The following is a 17,526-nucleotide window of genomic DNA, read 5'->3' as shown; positions in this document are numbered from 1 at the left end:
ACTTCCACACAAGACAACTGTTTTTAAATCTGGTGTAAATGGCAAAGAAATGTATATTGTTATTGTGGTCTTCTCCTCAGGTACCTTCTGTTAAAATGTGGTTGTCCCAAATGTCCATATTACTTCCACTTGAGAAGCTCACTTATGACATACACCAAAAGTCTAATGACCTTTGGCAGATATGGACACCTCTCTGGTGCCACATTAACAACCTCTCTTGATCCTCTGTGTTGCAGTGTGCATTTTGTTATTGGCCTGAATGTGCTCTCTTTTTCACCTGATTGTCCATTTTTAAGTGCTTTTTATTGTATACTTGAGACTGTATCGCTATGTTCATGTACATCTGAGTAACCGACCAATAATAAAAAATAAAAAAAAACAACAAAAAAAAAAAAAAGATGGTAAAGGACGCTATAGGAAAGCTATGCTAATGGATGTAACATTGTCTGTAACATTATCTGTTGATGTGTTGGGCAAAAGACTGATGAATATTCTTTGTTTATGATCAGAATACTATCTTTAAAATTAACAGAATTTCTTGACAAGTAGTCTTATCTGATAATCCTACTCCATGTATGTCCTCTCTATAAAGTTGAAAGAGTGCTATGTACTGTATCTATGTCAAATCAATAGGAGGTAAAATGTGACAGTCATGAAAGTACCTGCTCAAACAAAGTACACCGCATTGAAACCCTTGTTGGTAAAGCAGTGTGTAATAGGTGAACACTGAGGAAAACAGCTTCAGCGCTATGTTCCTCTGTATAGTTTTCATAAAAAATGTTCCTCTGTATAGTTTTCATTTATTTTTCCATTTTAAAATGTATGCATGATTTCACCGTGTTGGACTCTGTAAAGCAGCCCTTTAGAACAGCCACAAAAAGGACCAGATCAAATTTCTTTACTTCATCAAAACTAAAATATTTATGTGAAGCAGAAGTGACAGCAGATACTTGTTTATATCTACAGTATCATGAGAGTATATGCAGAATATGGTTCCTGTAATGAAAATTCAACCATCTGTTATCCCCAGGTCATCTGTTATGGCCTGTACTGACATAAATAGCAGCAGTATTTTGGTACTAAACTACTATACTCATGTTCAATAAATATGTTATACAAATAGCAAATCTATTAGATTACTCATTTTATTGTGATCAGTTATTGTGCAGCTGTGTATTGGCTGTTTGGGTTTAATGTGATTTAATGTAATATGGCGAATGAAGGGAATTTCCAATTAGTAACCAAAACTAGTTTCACACATTGTTAAGTGTTAACCGTTAAGCATGTGCTTTGGTAAATCAGTTAACGTTTTTCATTCATTCCCAACTGTGTTTCACAATAAGCAGTTGGTTGAGAGTTGACTCAGGCCTGATGCATGATCAGACAGGAAGTAATATGCACCACCACACACTATTGCAAATTCATTATGTGCTATTTTTCATAACTGGCATCTTTCTGACCTTAAATACTAATAAAATAGATGTATTATTATACCTCTATATAGAAAAAGGTTTAATGTTTGATGTTTGGGTGAGCTCTGTATTCCAAAAGCAAAAACATCTAACTGACAGTTGGTTTATTGTTGTATATGCTTCATGACTGTGCATGGATCGTCTGTGTCACGGTTCATGTTATTAGAAAACCGTTTTAAACAAATAGAGTTACTGTTCTCTATACAATGTGGCATTTTATTGTAGACAAGCAATATTAATTAAGCCACCAAAATGCATTGTAATATAAATATGTATTTGAAAAAGGCTCATTTTCTTGGTCCTTTTGAATGAGAGCAAAAGAAAGTTGTAATCCTTAACAAAGAAATAGCATGTCACAGAAGCTTGGATAACACAACTGCCATCAATTATACAACCACATTAAAAACTATGATTGATGTTTTGATGACATTTTACATAGATTTAAGTAAAATTTAAATTAGTCATTCTCCATAGCTTTTAATGAAAGCCAACATGTGTACATCGCGTCTGGCTAGCTAGGCTCAATTTTGCAGTACCACAAGAGGGCAAAAAGCCATATAAAAGATCAGGAATTATTATGTAGTATTATTATCTAAAATTGAGAGGTACATGCTGAATTATTAAATTTATTAAGTGCTTTATACATCCAGGATAAAAGAAGTAATGTGCATATGCACTCATATTTTTTATTGGTTTCTCTTATGAACCTACTCTGCAGTCGCACAACAGTAACATATATTTGATATATTAAAAATATGCATTTCACAACATATGCTTATGATTTTTACAGTAAAATCTGTACACTATCTGTACTACACTATCTATAAACTCTCTCGTGTAACAGAATCTATAGGATTCACTACAAAAGGCATATAGAAATCTGATCTCTGTAAATGAAGAGGCGTTTGATCATTAGAGTGGAGCTCAACAAACAACATCTGATAAGTGCCTGTGTTGTGAAAATGTAAAAAAATGTGAATCCAATGAGGCAGTGTTCAATGACATGAAACTCAAACATACAGAGGAATCTATAAACATTAAAATAACCTGTGATTTTAACATACTGCTGACCCAGTGCATGGAAATACGGACAGAGCACTTTGAGACTGAAGAGGTTTATTCTCAAGACATGCTACAGTGCCTCTTCCCTTGAGCTGAAGAATGCTGATTCTGTCACCCATCTGCACACTTCTCAGAGCCTGTTCCTATGGTCAGCTCATAGCAGGGTTCGGTGCTTGGCTCCGGAGAGAGCTGGCTGAAGTCAAAGCCTTTATTCCCAGATCCCATGTGCTTACGGTTTCGGGCTCCTGGCTGGTACAGCTGCATGGCTGGTCGGTCCTGTTCCCAAGACAATATTGAGACACAGAAAACAAGAGCAAGGGACTGACATTTTATTTCTCTGTGACTGCAGTAAGCCCTTCATAAAGCCCTAGTTTACCAGAATAGAAATACTCTCTGGCTCTGATCAGTGTCCTACAAATGTATTTAATCTTTAGAATAGCACACGATATATTTTTTGACAGCAAAAGCTCTATAATATTCTTAGCTTTATAATCAAATGAACTGAATCTGTAGAGATTAAAAATGGTCGGTTTTTGGTCTTGTGCTTGATTCAAAATTGGAATGCTAGTTGTCAAACACTTTATTACTAACATGTTGTGGCATTTGCTGTCAACAACGAGGCCTAGCATGGTATGGTGTGGGGCCTCCCAGCGTACATCAGAGTGGTATCCCCTCCCCTTGGGTAGAAAGGCTCAAAAGCTAGCTGTACCTTGGCTGGCAGAGCCCCTCCTATCTGGTCTGGCCCCTCAGACTGGGAGGTCCTTTTCTCCTGATGCACTAATACAGACTGAGAGACATGTTGCCTTCCATCAATCATCAACCCAAAATTGCCAAAAGCTAAATTCACAGCTAACTGCCTTCAACAGCACATCAGCATTCACAACACAAGCCTGAGCTGCAATACAAAGCCCAGGAGGGAGGAGGATTTGTATTGCAAACCCATTGACATAATGAATCTTCAAGACAATGACTGTGATGAGTCTATAGGAAAGCTATGCTAGTGGATGTAACATTGTCTGTACTACATAGCTGATGGGCAAATAGACTGATGAATATTCTTTGTTTACGATAATGTAAGGTGATGTCTTTAAAGAACTAATGAGGTTTCTTACATTTTTTGCTAAACTCTGAGTAGAGTCATTACACTTTTAGCAATAGAGCCTGTAGTTTGTACTGTGTACATAGAATATGGCTGAGTCACTGATGTCCTGTTAGCTCTTGCTCACCTTATTACGAATACGTTCTTTTCTGCTCCCCATGTCATCCCGGTCCTCCTTGCATGACTTATCCCCCATCTCAGGGCAGTACGAGTAGCCATGGTGGTGGCCATCTTTCTTTGCCCGGTCATGACAGTAGCCTTTGCCCCATTTGGTCTCCTCCTTGCGGCGCATGAACTTGTCAAACTCATAGTGATGCCTTTGTCGCTTACGGTCCTCCTCTCTGCCCCTCTGATCTTTATCTCTCTGTCTGCGACTGTGGCCATCTCGCTGATCCTTATCACTCTCCAGCTGAACTCTACTGCGGAGTAGAAACCAACAAAAGCAGCTTAAAGGTAATCACATTCGCATGGCTATTCAAATATAGAACATAAAAATGTTTCGCACTTGTCTTTAGGTTCCTTTGCCTTGGTGTGGCCTACAGGTTTCTCCCACTTATTCCTCTCTGTCTCACCACTGTCTCCTTTATCTTTCAGTCTCTCTGATTCCACTTCATCATCCCTGTCACATTTCTTCAAAAGCTACAAGAACAGTTTTTAATGAGCCTTGCTGATGAAATAGCTTTGCAAGCAACAAAAATCTAAATTCAGAATCTGAAAAAGGAAGTGGTTAGACCTTGATTTTGATATCCTTTTCAGATAGTTTCTTCTGCTTCTCTGCTTCTTTGCGTTTTCGCCTCTCTTCTTCTCTACGCTTCCTTTTCTCCTCTTCTCTTTGACGTTTCTTCTCCAGTTCTCGGCGCCTCCTCTCCTCCCTTTTTTCCTCTCGAATTCTCTGTATTTACAAAATACAGCATAAAGCATAAAAGTATCCGTACACAGTACAAATACATTGATTAAACTCAGAATAGTTCCTATATGCCAACCTGCTTCTCCAACTTCTTGTTCTTAATGTATTCCAGAAGTGGTGTTGTTCTTTTAGCTGAAATCAAGTCAAATGCAAAAATAAATTATTTTGCAAAGAATCATTTTGTAAGGGTCTAAGAATCTTTCCGCTGAACAGATTGACTAGAAGGTGAACTTCATCTTGCACTGTAGCTCATATAGAATGTCTATCACCAGTTTAGCTATCTGTGCTGTCAAAAAATTTGCATATTTACCTATGAGCTCTCTTGTTTTAGCCTCAATTTCTCCCAGTAATGTTTCTGGATTGGCCATTGACTTCTCCTCATCACAAGAGTAGTTCTCCAGAAATCGTTTGTATTCTGGATCTAACAGGAAAAACAAACCTTTGGATATCTGCATAAAAAATAAAATAAAATAAAAAAAACATCACTCAAAGTATTTTTCATCACAAATACCTTCTTCAATGCTTCCTGCTTTGGCATCTTTCTTCTTGAGCTTCTTCTTGGAAACTTTCTGAAAAGGTGCAAATTCTACAATGGCTGGATACTCTTGACCTAAATGAAACAGAGACAAAAACATTATTCATATCATCATTTCAGTCACTAAAGTGAAGGAAGGAGTAGGTAGAGAGCACTAATCAGAAACAAAGTGCCATAGACCTGTTGCACTTAAAATCAATAATTGGCAGTTACTTTGTATAATATTGTCTGCTTTTATACAAAGAATGTATAGTAAAGTCTTACCTTTATTATCAATAAAAACATAACCATCAAAACGATCTCTGAATAGAACAATGTCCTCTGGGTTTTTAAAGTTGATGTATGCTCTGGAGAAAAGATGTGGATACAGACTGCAGAATAAAACCCAAACAAGTTTGTTAAAGACATATTCTATTTGCCAATAGAAATATTAGCAGACATATTTCTAGACATATATATATATATTTCTAGACACATATATATATATATATTTCTAGACATATATATATATATATGTCTATATATATATATATATATATATATATATATATATATATATATATATATATATATATATATATATATATATATATATAATCTAAATACCTTTGATCAGCAGGAAAGAACTCAAAATAGTCATAAGAAGGCAGTGGACTGAGATGCTCCTCAAGCTGGTCTTTTGATAGGCTGGGTGGAAGACGTCGAATAACAACCTAGAAAAAGGAGCTGTGTGTCCGTTTTACAGCAGACTTCCAAGTATAGATAAATTATGTCAGCAATGGTTACTGCATAAAGATTTACAACTTGAATAACTTTACATTCATTATTCGTTATTATATCGTTATTATCATTCTCACATTCCTTTGTGATTAGTTAATGAATAATATTCTAATTTAAGATGCCTAACTGAATAAACACTCTATTCACTATTGGGAAAATACCTATAAATTTATCTAATCAGACAATCATTTGGCATCAGCTCAATGCAAGAAAAATAAATAAATGTGCAGACATAGCTTCAGTTAATGTTCATATCAAACAACTTTGACTTTGGTCATGGCTTAGATATTGGTGCCAAAAGGGCTGGACTTCAGTCTATAGAATTTTCATAGAATAGTGCAAAAAAAAGGTGTGAGGGTGAAAATCTGGCAGGAAGGATATAATAGCTCACATAATCACTCTGTACAACTATGGTGAGCAGAAATGCATCTCAGCAAGCACAAAACAACAAACCTTGAGGTGGATGGGTGACAATAGACGAAGACCACATAAGGTTCAACTCCTGTCAGCCAAGAATAAGAATCTGAGGCTATCATGGGTACAGACTCCCCCAAACTGGTCAGTAAAAGATTAGGAAAAAAAATCATCTGGGCCAGTACCCATGGGTTTGAGTGTGTCTGTGCTTTAGAATCTTGTTCTTGACTGACAGAACCTGATGTGATCTTCTGCTGTTGAACAGTTGGTGTTTTGTGTACATGCTTTATTGCCTACCATGATTGTAAAGAATGATTATTTCACTTTGGTGAGTGTAAGGTTAATAGACAATGGACATTTGATTTTGCACTTATGTAACAGCTTTGGGTTAGAAGCTTGCAAAATATCAAAGGTCACGTGTTGATTTGATTGCACGACGTTTCCTTAACCACATATATTTCCCCTACTGGCATGTGTGTTTGCTTAACATACTATACAGTAGCCTGCATGACGTATTTGCAGAACAGCCTTGCTCAGTTGCCTTGAAATGCGAGGTAGCTTTATGAACATATCCCATAACCGAAATGTTTTTATTTTTTTGGCAATTTAAACAATGCTATGCTATGCTTTTTCACGTCAGGTAGACTGTGTGCTTTGAGGAACACGGTTCCTGCGACGCTCCTGGTGCGCTGTCTGTGGTGCTGAATCCTTCATCACGAACCGGACGGCGCAGAGTTAACACACGTAACATGAGCGTCGTGTGTTGACCTACCTTGGTGAAGATTTCCTTTTTCTCCTCTTTGTGCTTCAAATTGGCCGTGGCGCTGTCCTGGTCCCTCTGAGCGTCCCGCAGCTGTATCTCTACGACTCCTCTGTCTCTGCTTCCCGTTGTAGGCTCCTTTTCAGCCCTCATCTCTCCATTTCACGTCTTCGCTTTGGGAATTAGCAGTCGATCGCGAGAATTCAGGGTCCAAACACCGCGAGAATTGAAGAGTCGAGCTGTGGCGCTTGATCATATTTCTCTTTTTTACCCCCTAAATTCATCTTGCTCGTTATTCTATAATGAATGAATGGTTATTAGAATATCCATAAATATCTCAATGCTGGTTAAAGTGTAGTCCAAATGTGAAAAAACTCGTGATAAACAGCTGAAGTGCTAATAGAGTTGATCAGTGACTGAAAGCGTCTCCCAGACAACATTACCCAAGGTAATTAGGTTCACTGACGTACGACGGTTTTTAACGCTTTCCAGCAGCTATTTCTCTGCCCTCGGGGTCGCTCGAGTCGCTGGTCCTGGGTGCGAAAGGAAAGGCACTGATAGTACTCATGGTGCTCCATGCGTCCGGGCTCTCAGGCTGCTGATTCGGCAGACGTCCGTAACAGTCACGACTGGGAACTGCAACAAACACCATGACTTGATTAGGGGGACCACACATAATTCACAAACCACACAATACTGCCTTAAATAGTACAGTACTGCCTTAAATAGTACAGTACTAACAGCAGTATAGAAGAGAAAATGTGTTCAGCAAGTGTTGAGTGGTGTTTACAGCTCATTTATTATTACAAGCAACACAATTTATTATTATTATTATTATTATTATTATTATTATTATTATTAGTAGTAGTAGTAGTAGTAGTAGTTAAAAAAAGGAATGTTTGTGTGAAGTTACATAACTGCATGCTTACTGTTTAAATGTATATATCAGAAATGCTTCAATTCATTTACCATTTGTATTATAACTCATTCACCGACTCTGCATTCAGTTTAATTCATTTTTAAGCCAACTTTCTTCAGGTTCTTTCCAAACAGTCTTTCTGTGGACTTTGTCTTATGTTTTGGATTGGTGAATTGTTGCACAGCAAAACCACATTTCATCTCCAGTCCACTTCTTCTTTTTTTTTTTTGTTGTTGAAAAAGTGTACCTTTTGTTTAATTTTTTTTTTTAATGTAAATTAGTTTAATTTCTGCTTAGAAAGCTCAACATTGCACTGATGCTTTATTGTGACATGTAGTTGAAATAGTGTTGGTTAAAACATACTAAAACCGTACTAGGTCCCATCCAAATACTTCTGGTATAAACTAAGTGCAGTTTACTGTAAATTGTAAAGAAAGCAGACTGATAATAATAATAATCACCCTACCAGATGTAGGTAATATTTCCCAAGCCTTACCAGTAAGGAAAGTGTCTTTGCAGTTTGCACCGGTGTCCAGGCGCAGTCTGGTGCAGGGTCTCTCCGGCGTAGACACAGAACTTTTGGCACTCGGTAAGAACGTGGAGCAGGTGTCCAGATCCCCACACACATGCTCATGAGAATATGTAATGTTGGATTTAGAAGGCGTGCAGCCCATCTCTGGTACTCCTAAAGGACAACTCTCATGTTCCAGATATCAGAGTAGGGTCACACTCTGCTTTAAAACAGCTGTTATTTACAGCAGCCACTTAGCTGAAGAGTCATGACGTTAAATTTCGGGGGAGAGGCTTCGTATTTACTGCATGAATGAATGGTCGTGGCAAGAAATATGAAAAACTCTCACTATTGCTAATAGAAGTGGGGGATTTCAAAAGAAATTGCAGTGTGCCAATTGCAAAATTTCGTCATTTGTTTCACATTTTGGTTAATGCTTAGTATAAGTTAGTAATACTTAAAGATTCCAAAAGTCTAAAAGATCATGGCTAAGCATAAATATGGAGATCCAATCAGTAACAGATGCTTTTGTTAAACAACAAACTATCAATCTCCAGTAACCACTAGATCCTGATCAGGGTGACATTGTCCACTGGAGAATTCACACAGAATGGGACACCAGGTAATTGCACATATGCACAAACAGGTAAACGATTGTAGTCAATCTGACTACCCAAATGTTTTTGGACAGTGTTAGGAAACCCACAGGGAGTTCTTGCACAAAAACTGTAAACAGGCTGCAACCTGCGCTCAGGACCAACACCAGGACCCTGGAGCTGTGAGGTGGCAACAAAATGTCAGCAGAAAATTATTTTGTCTAACAATTTAATCGTTCTGTTAATTGGCTTTAGTCCAAGATGATTTTTAATAAAGCAAAGACAAAAACACAAATGACAATGTCTAAAAATATTGAGAGAGGGTTTATTGTAGAAAGTGACTTTTATCCCTTTGAAACCCCTTTGCATTCAGCTCAGCATATTTATTCGTAATAAAAATCCACATGGGTGCAAAATACAAATTCACCATAGATTTTGTTGGTTTATATGAGGTCTTCCTCAGAGCAGCTCAGTCATTTGAAAATACTCGCCATTCTTTCCAGAACCCATCAACACTTAGGTTTACCACAGTCATCACGTGCTAGCGTCAGACATGGACGTTTCTAGTATCATGTCACTCTCGTGCAAGTCACATTCTAAGAGGAAGCGCTGGAAGGCTTCTGCAGGTGGCGCCTCCATAGACATGGCACTGCTCTCCTCCAGAGGCTGCGCTTGAGTCTCACTCTCTTCAGCTGAAGTACTGAGTATCTTCTTTAAGGCTGTTGTGCTTGGGATCGTCTTTACTTTGTCCTTGATTTCTGTTCCTGTGGCAGATACAAAGTTAGTTCTGAGCACATTGGTACACAATAAAAGCAACAAATTTTGTCTTGTGTAAGGAGAAGCATATTAACTTACCTATATATGCATCAGAGTCACCAATATACATTTCAATACAGTGGCCGAGCATTGTCACAGAAAATGTGTCATCCCTTTTAAGACCAAGTGCCTGCAAATGAATAATAACTAGTATATATTAATGCTCACTGAAAATATTAAACTTTTTACCCCGTAATGACAAGAATATTTGCATCTATATGGGCAGCTGAATCACCTACAGTATGAAAATAGTCAATGGCACTTTCAAAGTCCCCCATAAGGCTGTGCACATAGCCAATAGCCGAGTAGGTAGATGCATGCTGGGGCACAAGGACTAGAGCCTGACGGTGGTATTCCAAAGCTTGCTCATACTTCCTAGAAAAACAAATATAATAGATTACTACTACTAACAATAACATCATTATAAAAATCAATAAAAAATAATGAATAACAGTGGCAATAAAAAAGAAAAAGTAGTGAATACATTGTACACAACAGGCAAATAACTACAAAATGCTATTTTAGTTCTGTTCCTCTTTTACTAAGCTCTGAACAACAATCTCTGTCTATCTAGCATTTTGCTGAAAACCTCAGAACACCTAATTCCAAAATAAACACTTGGGGAAAATGTGAAGAGCATGGGCTCCAAGTATGAATTGCAAGTGGGAATGAATAATTCATTGAGCACTGTAAGGACAATATAGACTGTTTATGCAGTACAATACCCTATTTATGCAGAGAGATGGGAGGAGGACTACAGAAGCAAGGAATAAAAAGCAGAAGAGCGATTCAGTGTGTCCATTGCTTCTGAAAGCTCTTCATTACACAATAGCACTCTGGATTATTTTAGAAGCCTGTCCTTTTTAAGTATTTTCCTAGTTAAAGCATCTCGGTTTGTCGTGCTTAAAGATAATGGAGCCTATTGAGAGGAGATAGTTTGCAAAATGAGATCAGCAACACTTGAAGGATTTGTAAACACATTTCAATTAGCAGTAATAAAATAATTATGCATTACTGAGACAATAATGTGAAAAAAAGGAGATATTAGTAGATATTAAAACTGCTGGTTAGGGAGAACAGAGCCAAATACTGATATCACAGTCATGCCATTTAACTTACTTTAGCTTTCGGCACACATGACCTAGATTGTTTAACAATGGTTCCCATTTGTCCACAGTGACCTAGAGGAAAAAAGAAATATATTTAATTAATGACATACAAAGTTAGAAAAAAAAAATCAACGTTAAAAAAGACATTTATCCTCTGCCCAAAAAAGTCATGTCACAGAATCTGGGCAAATACCTCACTGCCAATAGCCTTTATCTTCTCCAGTGCATCTATAAACAACTTCTCTGCTGTCTTCCAGCTGAAACAATACAACTGGTAAATAAGCAACGTCACAGCCATACAACAGAAATGAACAACATGCAACTAATTGAATTTAATGCACCTGTAACAAAACCCACTTACTCTCCATTCTGGAAGGCCACCACAGCAATTTCGTGGATGACGAATGGGTCCTCTGGAGCGATACTCAGAGCCTGGCTAAAAAAGCGCTCTGCTAACTTTGGGTTATTGGTGAGGCCGTACTCCAGACCAATATACAGCATGGGTAAGTGACACCTTGAAGGAGAACGGTCAGTATAAATGGTGATTTTTGCTAATGAACATAAAATGGTAATTGTTCTGTACACTTAAAACACATGTCTGAGCTACAAGAGTTACCTACCCTTTCATTAGCTGGGCGGCTGTGAAGTAAGCTGCCATGGCCTGGTCATGCTCACTTTCCACAGCGAACGAATGACCATATGCTATCCATGCTGGCCCATATGTACGCTCCAGGGTGGTGGCCTTACTACAAGCAAAACAAAACAAAAAAAAAATCATCATCACACTGACATGGCTCATCAGCACTCTCACACAAGCTAGGACACACAGTAGAGTTATAGTGTAGTGACAATCCTTGCTCCGCATGAGCACCTGTACAGCACGCTGGGACACACATGTCTCATGGTGCTGATAATCTGGTTACATCAATGCTGCTACATTCAACACAAGACAGACCTGTATCAAAAAATGTATTTTGTCTTCATAAATGTACCAGGAGTAGGCGATTCAGTGACTAACACCAAATCATGAAATATATCTCCCAGTGTAAAGACCTACAAAAATATTAAAAAAATAATTGTCCGTCAAGAGAGGTGGGGGACCAATAGATGTATAATCTTAGAGATAAGTCTGGTCAATTTATTCTTAATGCTCTTGTTTGGTGTCTTGGGATCTATTTTAAATATCTGGAAAACAGTTACACTTGTTCAACAATTTATTTTAATAAATGTTATCACTTAAGCAGTTGTCACCGCATCTTTTTCTTAAAAGTGTCACATAATACGTTCAGAGTCCAGGTTATTGGTGTTAATCAACAAAACAGATCTTTTTATTAACGAATAGACTTCATTTACGGCAAGGACTCAAACATGCTAAAGTGACTCCCCATAGTTTGGCACCCTCTGTCTTACCTAAGGTACCGCCGTGCATGTTCATTTTTATGCCCAACCATCAGATAGTAACACCCAACAGCAAACCAGGAGACCTAGGCAACAATTAGAGTAAATTAGGAAATAGAAAACAAAAATCAACAGTATACTGTGTGCATGCATAACATTCAAAGACAACACTCACTGGGTTATTGGGGTATAAATCCACCAGCTTATGAGAGAGGTAAAATAACTCTACAGAGATAAAGGGAAAATATACTTAGGAGATAACTTAGGAGCTGAATGATTTTCATGCAGAATGGTGAAACGAGACAATTCAAGGTCAAACCGTTTGCTTTGCTCAGCTCCACTAGGGTTCCAATGTGCACCGGTAAACAATTAGCATGAAATGGGTCTTTGACCATTACCCTGGATAAAACACACAAGAACTCAGTGTAGATTATTTATTCACTTTTAAAAGAAATGAACTGTATATTTGGTCAAGTGTAGGTTTTTGTTTTCTTTTTGGATTGATGAAGTGGTTGAGTAAATGAATAAACATTCTATAATAATTTTATTGTCTTGGACATGCACAGTCACTGCGGGTACTCTAGTAGTCTGTGCCCTTCCCTAATATTGTGCCTGTTAAATTAAAACGTTCATTACGCACAATTTGTCGGTAACACAAATTAGAAATATCTGATACTAATTCAGCATTTAAGCTACGGCTGAGAAGTTGATGGAAATCAAGTACTGAATCTCTGCAGTGACGAGATGGTACAGTAAGTGCTTTTGGTGAGGTCATCATGAGAATCCAAATTACTGGCTGGTTTTCCAGGTCATATTGTTTATTGAATGCAAAGAAGAAGAAATTCTCCTGTTTACTTGATGTCAGCTTTGTATCTGACATTTCCAGAAGATAACCAGTCATTTCTTAATAACTTGAGGATATGTGACTTTTATGTGACAAGAGATTTGTTGCACAACAGCAATTATTCAGTGGCCCGGAGTAAATAAAGCTCAAACCAAATATGCTTCAGCAATTTAAATAACATATTGATGAGCCATAAAACATCCTTTATAAAAAGGACTAACTGATCATAAATAAAGATTACTTACGTAGACGTGAGGGTGTAGCACATCTTAAAGTCACAGTTGTAATAATGTCGCTCTGCAAGAGAGACGACTACATCCAAGTTGTCCTGAAGACCTTTCACTATGTCAGGAACCACTATTTCACTAGGCTTGTTATACTGCCAGAGTGAAGCAGAGAAGTATGGGAATCAGTATTAATGAACTGGATGTTTTTTTTTTCGATTCAAACTGATGAAATAGTATGTAAATAGTCTCTGTAATAAAATGAAAAACCTTTTCACCTTCTTTAACTTATTTTCATAAAGAAAGCGTAGCAGCTCCTCTTCCTCCTCAGTACATTGTTGGCTAAAAGGAAGAGAATCCAAAAAATCCCTTTCTGCAAAGACAGGACAGGACAGAAAGCTAAAGGATTTCATACCACTGAAATGTTTCTCTTGATGAGTGAGATAAAGACTGGAGGATTATTACATGGCAGCCAGCTTGAATATAAAATGTGATTAGTGAGAGTCTGCATCACCCTCTTGAGCAGTCAGCATATGGTGGGATGTTAAAAGGTCAAAGGCTTCAAAGCAGTAGACGTCTAGTTTCAAGGCCTCTTTGTAGCTGGATGTGGCTAGAGGTCTGTTGTCCATAGCATCATAGATCTTCCCCCGTAGGAGGCAGATAGAACTGCTGATCTGAGAGAGAAAACCACAGGAAGTCAGAGCCAATGAAGCTTCTTCAAATATTAATCATTTTAGCTTTGTAGATACTGGGTCTACCATGGAGACAGGGTACTGTAAATACAGTTAAAAAAAAAAGTTAATAGTATATAGCTTTAAAAAGACATTATTTACCATTTACAGAAGCTGTCTCAGACATCACTGCTTTAAAACATTTAGTAAGGTTTCTACCATGAGAAAGTATTCAGAGTAGAGGGTTCTTGGTAACATGCTGCCTTTTTTAATTTTATTACATTTAAATATAAATCATAAGAAGTGCTCACAGATGCTGGTGACATTTCCCATTCTTTGGTGGTTTCTCTGGTGCCACTCTCCTCCTTTAGACCCTTATCAAGTAACTTTTTACTTGCTGGTTCTTCTATGTCTAGTATGTCAAGGGCCTGCTGATATTCTTTGGCAGCATACTGTAAGGAGTAAAAAGCTAAATATGAGCAATATAAGATAGACACTGAGCAATGCAATGACTCGCCATCAGATTCTGATACTTGCTTTACCTTGTATGTAAACACTAATGAACTGAAATTGTGCAATATGCACACTAAGTGGCTACAAGTTTGTTGGACACAGGTCCATCATCAGGATAGGATATCACAGTCATAAGAGGAGGTCATAAAAGGATGGTATTACACGGTCAGCCCAGGGCAGAGCATGCTAAAATATATTCAGAATATATATCTCAACCACATGCATTTTTTAATCTCATTCCAGATTCAGTCCACCTTCATGAAAAAAATATACTCCACTCTTCTGGGAAGACTTCCCACTAGATGTTGAAGGGTGACTGTGGTGATTTGTGCACATAAGAGAGTGACTCATCCCTATGGCATTGGGTAGGGTTGAGGACAGGACTTTCTGCAGAGCACTCAAGTTCTTCCACTACAATCTTGGCATATCATTTCTTAATGGAGCTCGTTCTGTGGACAGGTGAATCGTCATGCTGGAACAGGCTTAGGTCTCTTAGTTCCAGTGAAGGAAAACTGTAAATCTATAGCGTACATCTTATACAGCTGTGTGCTTCCAACTTTGTTGCAGCATTTGACAGGCCCACATATTGGTGTGATGTTCAATTGTGCACAGACTTTTGGCCATATAAGTGTATGTTCAGTCTAAATGTCTGGTCATACTCACATGGCACCTTGCAGCAAGATACTGGCAGGCTCCGTATAACTAAAAAACAAAAACATTAAAAAGTCTTATAAGGTATTATACGGATGGGAATAAATTATTAAAGTTTATAAAAACCATAAGCAAAATTCCATAAAACAGGCTTTTTGACAGATGGATTTAACAGGCTGTGACAAAAATCAACAACACAAATAGTGTGTGTGGCAGCTCTTACCTTGTCAAGTTTGCGAGACCTTAGAGCATGAGAGGCTCTGTGGTACTGGGCTGTAAGATAAAGGCACTGTGCTAGCCAGTAAATGTCTTGGGGATCTTCTGTTAAGAATAAACAAACAAAAATAAAATGAAAAGTTAAACTAATCTGTAGATTTGCTATGGCTATAGGTTCATGGAGCAAATTGGTTAATGCAACTTAACACAATATTACCAATAAAAAAAAAAGGACACTTACCATGTGATAAAGAAGCTACTTTGTCAGCCCAAAACAGAGCACTTTGATATTGTTGCTGCAAAATAATGATATTTAAACTTTAATGTAATGTAGTGGGATACTGGGTAACTCTGACATCTCTGTGACTCTGATTTCTAATAGCAATGCATTTTTTTATATATATATATATATATGTTAGTTATTGTTTTCAGCAATGTTATAAAACTGATGCAGAAATAAACGAGTTATCGAGGTGCTAAATAAACTCTATTCGATTTGGATTAACGCCTTGGCAACTAGCTAGCCACATACATGCTAGCTGTTTTCAGAGGGGGTGTTTATTTACTTGTAAACTAACTTAGAATAAACTTGGTGCTTAGATACCTTTGTTTGTTTGTTGCGATCACTTACGGCATCCTTCTACCATCTGACACTTACTAAACGTGGTATCTTCACAAGTCAGTTCTTAGCTAGTCGCTTAGCTAGTCGGCTAAAACAGGGACATCTTTAGCATCTGTGCTTCTTTTACCTGATCGATGTAGTGCCGCACACGCTTCCGGAGTCTGTCTAGATTCATGACGATTGACGGGCTTCTTAAGGACAACAAAGTGACATTCTAGTTGTTTACGTTGTTGTGAATGAAACGTACCAATCTCTTAGCAGTTAGCCAAGATTAGCTCCTCAAATAAAGACTAAAACCCGCGGTTAGCATAAACGTGGTGTAACACCGACAAACTCCCCAGAAACATCGATACTTCAGGACAAGTTCCTATCTGTAAATATACACTGAATCAGTACAGAAACTGTTCTTAAGTTGTAGTCTATTGTTTTTCATTTATAAAAATCGTCCCATTATTTTGTTAATATTTCGTTAGAGGTAACCTTTAGACTTATAGACTAGACGAATTATGCCCGAGTATTATGGAAATTATGTGATTTGGAAATTGTCTCCTTCAGTTATTTTACTCAGTGTGATTATTCAGTACACTGAGTCAGGAGCCAGCAGTTAAATTTATAAACTGAATAAATGGAAATCATGTTGATGCCAATCATGAAGTACCACTGTGATGTTGAGAGGTTACTCTTACAATTGAATTGGTTCCACCTAGTGGTGAAGTTGTGTTATTTGTTTTCAGAGATAAATATTACTTTTATTTTTGCTCTATTATTTTTCTTCTATTGTTTCATGGATACATATTTTTATTATTATAAATGTACACTGTATGTCCAAATGTATGTGAAAACTGTTGCTGCCAAAAAAAGAGAAATGTATAAGACATTTTTTTCTGAGTTTCCAAAAGTTGATGTGAAAGAACTTGAGCTCCTCAATTCCAGTAAACACCTTTCAGAAGAACTGGAACACTGACTGCGTGCCAGGCCTCCTCACATAACATCAGTGCTTGGCCTCACTAATGGGCTTGTGAATGAATAAGCAAATATCAATAACAGGCATGTTCCAATATCTGGTGGAAAGTCTTCCCAGCAGTGTGAAGAATATTTTAACCATAAAATTGGACAGAGCAAAAAAGAGCACATACGGATGTGATAGTCAGGTGCCCACATACTTTAGGTCATCTAGTGCACATATTGTCACATAATTCTGTTTGTATTTCAGACACTAGAACATACGGCAAGTATTTCACTCAGAGAACACCGGTCTAGTCAGACATAAGTATGTTTCTAAAGATTTATGTGCAGGTAAAACCATTCCTTTCCTTTAGGGTCAGGGCTGTGGTGGATCTGGGTACACATTGTGTGAGTCAGGACACCATGAAAACATCTACTCACATATAACTGTAATTTAGTGTA

General features: G+C 37.6%; 2 protein-coding genes across 4 annotated transcripts; both read right to left on the bottom strand.

Annotated features, from left to right (window-relative positions):
* Positions 1–1,978: 1,978 nt before the first annotated feature.
* upf3a (UPF3A regulator of nonsense mediated mRNA decay) lies at positions 1,979–8,495 on the bottom strand. Of its 3 annotated transcripts, none has more exons than XM_060877297.1 (12): positions 8,445–8,495; positions 7,042–7,665; positions 5,682–5,788; positions 5,340–5,446; positions 5,052–5,150; positions 4,851–4,961; positions 4,617–4,672; positions 4,367–4,525; positions 4,139–4,272; positions 3,761–4,049; positions 3,244–3,321; positions 1,979–2,810 (listed from the first exon to the last, which is right to left on the bottom strand). In XM_060877297.1, the coding sequence occupies exons 2-12, from the start codon at positions 7,180–7,182 to the stop codon at positions 2,646–2,648; spliced, it is 1,446 nt and encodes a 481-aa protein (XP_060733280.1). In that variant the 5' UTR covers positions 7,183–7,665; positions 8,445–8,495; the 3' UTR covers positions 1,979–2,645. The 3 variants fall into 3 exon arrangements, with proteins under 3 accessions (XP_060733280.1, XP_060733279.1, XP_060733281.1); XM_060877296.1 differs by having other exon boundaries at positions 3,761–4,052; positions 8,445–8,488; XM_060877298.1 differs by lacking the exon at positions 3,244–3,321 and having other exon boundaries at positions 3,761–4,052; positions 8,445–8,486.
* An 865-nt stretch (positions 8,496–9,360) lies between these two features.
* cdc16 (cell division cycle 16 homolog (S. cerevisiae)) lies at positions 9,361–16,587 on the bottom strand. Its single transcript, XM_060876318.1, has 18 exons — positions 16,247–16,587; positions 15,739–15,793; positions 15,505–15,602; positions 15,294–15,332; positions 14,429–14,569; positions 13,961–14,120; positions 13,725–13,819; positions 13,468–13,601; positions 12,698–12,777; positions 12,554–12,603; positions 12,391–12,464; positions 11,601–11,726; positions 11,342–11,494; positions 11,174–11,237; positions 10,991–11,052; positions 10,111–10,246; positions 9,911–10,001; positions 9,361–9,819 (listed from the first exon to the last, which is right to left on the bottom strand). Exons 1-18 carry the CDS (start codon positions 16,292–16,294, stop codon positions 9,590–9,592), a joined length of 1,836 nt encoding a protein of 611 aa, XP_060732301.1. The 5' UTR covers positions 16,295–16,587; the 3' UTR covers positions 9,361–9,589.
* Between the last annotated feature and the right edge of the window lie 939 nt (positions 16,588–17,526).

Source organism: Tachysurus vachellii, chromosome 8 (assembly GCF_030014155.1).
Source record: "Tachysurus vachellii isolate PV-2020 chromosome 8, HZAU_Pvac_v1, whole genome shotgun sequence".
NCBI classification, from domain to species: domain Eukaryota; kingdom Metazoa; phylum Chordata; class Actinopteri; order Siluriformes; family Bagridae; genus Tachysurus; species Tachysurus vachellii.
Note: the sequence above shows the minus strand (reverse complement) of the source record. Positions and strands in the feature narration are given on the sequence as shown.